The sequence below is a fragment of the Ricinus communis genome, chromosome 6 (assembly GCF_019578655.1).
Source record: "Ricinus communis isolate WT05 ecotype wild-type chromosome 6, ASM1957865v1, whole genome shotgun sequence".
In the NCBI taxonomy this organism is placed as follows: Eukaryota; Viridiplantae; Streptophyta; class Magnoliopsida; order Malpighiales; family Euphorbiaceae; genus Ricinus; species Ricinus communis.
The window spans coordinates 21,417,836-21,422,827 of NC_063261.1; the positions used below are offsets into that span (position 1 = coordinate 21,417,836).

Consider the following 4,992-nt stretch of genomic DNA (forward strand, 5'->3'; position numbering starts at 1 on the left):
CATGCACATGCATGTAATGCCTTTGTTTAAAAGAAATAACTGAAAGAGATGCATTTGTGTCTAGAAATGGAACTTTTAGATGACTTAGGGATGGCCTTTGGCAAGCTACACTATCCCAAGAACCCACATAACTATCTTTTCTGTTTAGACTTTGAAGTAAGTTTTGATGGAAAAGAATGTGTTTTGACTAATTTTATGGATGCTAGCTAGCCCTATATTATAAAATAAACAATTCAGTATATAAAAAGTTGATATAATTGGACTGCTGTTTTACTCACACCTTAGAATAATAACTATACTTTGTCAAATGTGTATATTAAGATAATTGCAAAATCCCCAAATGTCAATCTTTTAGGAACTATACCATTAATTTAATTAAAAAAATTCATATGACAAGAACCCATAAAACCATTTTGATTATTAATCACCAAAATAAAACATTATAGTGATGATAGTTTTGTTGAATTTAATCACCTAATGAAGACTTATGAAACAAGCATTCAGAGAAAATTATACTCTAATTTTCTTTCTTCAGTTTTTCATAGGTTAGTGGGTGCAACAAAGCTAACAACCTTGATGGTGTTAAGCTAAATTTAAGTGTCTTTTGGACCTTGTTATTTGACCACTTGGCTTCTCTCTGAACCTAATATGTCTAGCCAGCATAAAAAAACACTACCCTTCTCTCTCTTGCTAATTCTTGTTATAAATACAGCCTCCCTTTCTCTCACTCTCTAAACCATCACTCTAAGCAAATCCATTAGCTCTAAAACATGGAGTCCCTAACCCACATTTTTGCTAATCATCTTTTAGCTTCCTTCTTAGGCCTTCTATTAGTCATTGCTTCTGCATTGTCCTCAGCCAATGCAACACCAATGACTCACAACCATGAGTTTGTTGTATGTCTTCTCCTTCATTGACTTGAAATTCTCTTCTTCTTCTTCTTCTTCTTCTTGGTTTACTAATCAGTTAATTAGATATATACTAAGCATTTTCTTGTACAGATTCAAGCAACGTCAGTGAAGAGGCTGTGCAAGACTCAAAATGTCATCACTGTTAATGGGATGTTTCCTGGACCAACACTAGAAGTGAACAATGGAGACACTCTAGTTGTTACTGTTACCAACAGAGCTCAGTACAACGTTACCATCCACTGGTAATTGATTGACTGCGACCATTTCTGTTGAAGGGTTTATTCAAAAAAAGAAAAAAAGAATACTTTTACTTTTCAATCGTATAATCAAAATATTTCATCGAAAATATGCTAATCATATAGTTAAAAGCAACATGTTAGATGTACTTTTATATTATATTTTAAAAATTTAAAATTACGAATTTCACGTCCCAATCAAATAATTTTATTATACACTTAGAATACATATAAATTTTGTAGATATAACGTTGTTGCTTCTTATCTTACAATGTTGCCATTTCTATACAGGCATGGTATCAGGCAAATGAGGACTGGATGGGCAGATGGACCAGAATTTGTAACACAGTGTCCAATTAGGCCAGGAGGGACATACACATACAGGTTTACTATTCAAGGACAAGAAGGAACACTTTGGTGGCACGCTCATAGCTCATGGCTGAGAGCCACTGTTTATGGAGCTTTAATCATTCATCCAAAAGAAGGATCTTCATATCCATTCCCTAAGCCAAAGCGTGAAACACCAATTATTCTTGGTAATTAATAGCTATAAAAATATTAAAAATTATATACTTTCCGTATAATCTAATTATTTTGCGCTAAAAAAGCTATCAACTGGCCACGAACATATTCGCATGAAAAACGATAATAGTATGATTATATATGTTGATGATGATTCATTAATTAGGTGAATGGTGGAATGCAAATCCCATTGATGTTCTGAGGGAAGCAACAAGAACAGGAGGGGCACCAAATGTTTCTGATGCGTACACCATTAATGGTCAACCTGGTGATCTTTACAACTGTTCTAGCCAAGGTTTGCTTTCTAAACCAATTCTTAGCCATGTATTTGCAAGGGCATCAGCTAATAATCAACTTTAATTTTGTCTTTACTAACTTGATTAACATCTAAGGCAAAAGCTTTTAGATGTTGTGGAGCCACGAAATTAATGGTATAAAGTGGTTAGACCATCTTATTCCCAGTCTTTCCTATTTTTTAAAATAGCAGATGATTAATTTATTATTTTAACTAATATATGAGTGAAATCGAACCGAACCGATAATATATATGGTGTTTTTTTCTTTTTTCTTTTTATTTCTAAAAATTTTCATTGTAATGCCCTTCATCAATTATATAAAAAGTGCACATTAGAGGAAGTAGAACAAATATCATATCAATTGGACTGCTAGAATCACTAGTAACATGCTCATATTGGGTTGTTAGAAAAGGTTGTCCTAGTGGCAAAAAGTGGCTTCAAGCATGGAGATTTTAGAGTAATAAACAATTGATTGATAACAAATTGGTCAATGTATAAAATCAACACAAACGAAGACCAATTAAAGTTACTTTTTTGTTTTCCCTTTTTTTCAGTTTAATTACTAAAGAAGAAAGCGATAAACTCTGTAGTTGGGCCATTCAATAAATTAGGTTAGACCCACCATTCTCTCAACATGAGCCCACCAGACTCTCCCGCCAAGATTAACTGCCAACAGAAACTTGAATTCCAAATGCTAATTCTGCCTGCAATAAATCAAAAATCAAAGATTATAACCTATTTTCTTGGTTTATCTTGCAGATACTGTGATTGTTCCAATAGATTCCGGCGAGACAAACCTTCTCCGAGTCATCAATGCTGCAATGAACCAACCACTTTTCTTTACTGTAGCTAACCACAGGCTCACAGTTGTTGGTGCTGATGCTTCCTACACAAAACCCTTCACCACCAGTGTCCTAATGCTAGGACCTGGACAGACCACAGATGTTTTGATCTCCGGCGACCAGAAACCTGCCCGGTACTATATGGCAGCACGCGCATACCAAAGCGCCCAAAATGCCCAGTTTGACAACACTACTACTACTGCCATTCTTGAGTACAAATCTGCACCTTGTGCTGCCAAATACTGCTCATCAAACAAACCAATTATGCCACCATTACCAGCATATAATGACACAGCAACTGTCACTGCTTTTAGTACCAGCTTCAGGAGTCGTAACAAAGTCTTAGTCCCAACAGAAGTTGATGAAAATCTATTCTTTACAGTTGGTTTAGGACTCAACACTTGCCCCCCAAATTTTAACAAGTCTAGCCAATGTCAAGGGCCTAATGGAACAAGATTCGCAGCAAGCATGAACAATGTGTCATTTCAACTCCCATCAAATTTTTCCATCTTACAAGCTCATCAGTTAGGAATTCCAAGAGTATTTACAACTGATTTCCCTGCCAGCCCACCATTAAAATTCGACTACACAGGTAATGTCAGCCGATCATTATGGCAAGCTGTTGCTGGTACCAAGGTTTATAAACTGAAGTACGGATCAAGAGTGCAGATTGTGCTACAAGATACAAGTATTGTCACATCTGAAAACCACCCAATTCACCTTCACGGATATGATTTCTATATCATTGCTGAAGGCTTTGGAAACTTTAATCCACAGACTGATACTTCTAAATTTAACCTTGTTGATCCACCTCTGAGAAACACAGTTGGAGTACCCGTTAATGGATGGGCAGTCATTAGATTCGTCGCGGATAACCCAGGTAAAAGAAAATCTTAAAAAATAAAATCGATCAAAATCATAAAAATATCTTAACCCGATTAAACTCAATAAATAATTCCTGTTTTCTTTTACAGGTGTCTGGTTAATGCACTGTCACTTGGATGTTCATATTACATGGGGCTTGGCCATGGCTTTCTTGGTAGAGAATGGAGTTGGTGTATTACAATCTATAGAAGCTCCACCAGAAGATCTGCCTCCATGCTAAGATCAATGATCAAAAGAATTCTATCCATTAATAATAGAATTAATCATCCCAACAATAACAAAGAGCTATTTTTTCTCTCTGATTGTTGTAATCTTAGTATAAGTGAGTTCAGCATGTTTTCCCTGCATTTGGGGGCTAGTTCTTGCTATTTTTCTTCTTTTATTTCTGATAGATAAAAGGTGGGTTCTAATAGTTTAGGTGTTGATTTAGATATAAACCTGCAGCCACCTTTCTTGCATTATAGTGATGTAATTTCATTTTCTATAGCTATTATTAAACAAGAATTTTCAGTTATTATCCTCTGTTTCATATTCTTTTCTTCATCAACATTATAAATACAGGTGCAAAATATCAGTGAATGGAAAATATTTTTAATTTCAGATAAAACTAAGCCATTTTCAAGGAAAATAACATTATATATATAAATAAAAATAAATAAATTTATTAGTATATGATTTATCTCAATTCGGTGGTCGACCGGTCATTAAAAAACTATGCAATGTAATTATTTTTATGAATATCTTTTATAATATTTCATATCACCACACAAGAAAATTATTTATTATACAATTAGGCAATAGAAAAGAAGCCATTTTCCTAAAACATATTTCTCTGAGAAAATATTTTCTAGAAATTTGCCACTTGAAGGAAAAAATGAAGTTGAAGCTTGAAGTCAACCAGGGACTGTATTGCAAATATCAAAAGGAAAGAGTACCTCCAAGGTGTCTCTCCTTTGATGATTCTGAAAGTGCATATTCTGTCTGTCCACCATTTTCATGCTCCAAGCTATGATTATATACACCATTGGCTGATCATTAGCCATAAGAAAATCTCCTTTAAATTTGTTTGATTTCATGGTTAATCTTTCACTTCAAATAAACAAACAAATAATAATTCTTCTCTCATAATGAATCATGCATGCATATCACAATTCACATGCACATGGGCTCTAAATCTTCTTTTTTTTCTTTTTTTCTTTTTTTTCTCCTTTTGTCTTCTAGGTCTTTATATACTTGTTAATTTTGTCTTAGTACCAATTGGACCCACTTCATTAGCTGTATACAAAATCCAAGAAATGAT

At 34.2% G+C, this 4,992-nt stretch overlaps 1 protein-coding gene across 1 annotated transcript; it reads left to right on the top strand.

The window, feature by feature from the left end:
* The first annotated feature begins 717 nt into the window (after nucleotides 1-717).
* On the top strand, nucleotides 718-4,207 carry LOC8272101 (laccase-12). The gene is made up of 6 exons (XM_002520751.3): nucleotides 718-896; nucleotides 1,002-1,153; nucleotides 1,439-1,683; nucleotides 1,836-1,964; nucleotides 2,725-3,687; nucleotides 3,782-4,207. Exons 1-6 carry the CDS (start codon nucleotides 771-773, stop codon nucleotides 3,910-3,912), a joined length of 1,746 nt encoding a protein of 581 aa, XP_002520797.2. The 5' UTR covers nucleotides 718-770; the 3' UTR covers nucleotides 3,913-4,207.
* The last annotated feature ends 785 nt before the right edge of the window (nucleotides 4,208-4,992 follow it).

Bases quoted from the DNA above. Each gene is read 5' to 3' on its own strand.
- LOC8272101 (XM_002520751.3), top strand. From the start codon at position 771: ATGGAGTCCCTAACCCACATTTTTGCTAATCATCTTTTAGCTTCCTTC. The intron at 1,965-2,724 runs GTTTGCTTTCTA...TTTATCTTGCAG, and splicing joins TTACAACTGTTCTAGCCAAG to ATACTGTGATTGTTCCAATA. The intron at 3,688-3,781 runs GTAAAAGAAAAT...TTTCTTTTACAG, and splicing joins ATTCGTCGCGGATAACCCAG to GTGTCTGGTTAATGCACTGT.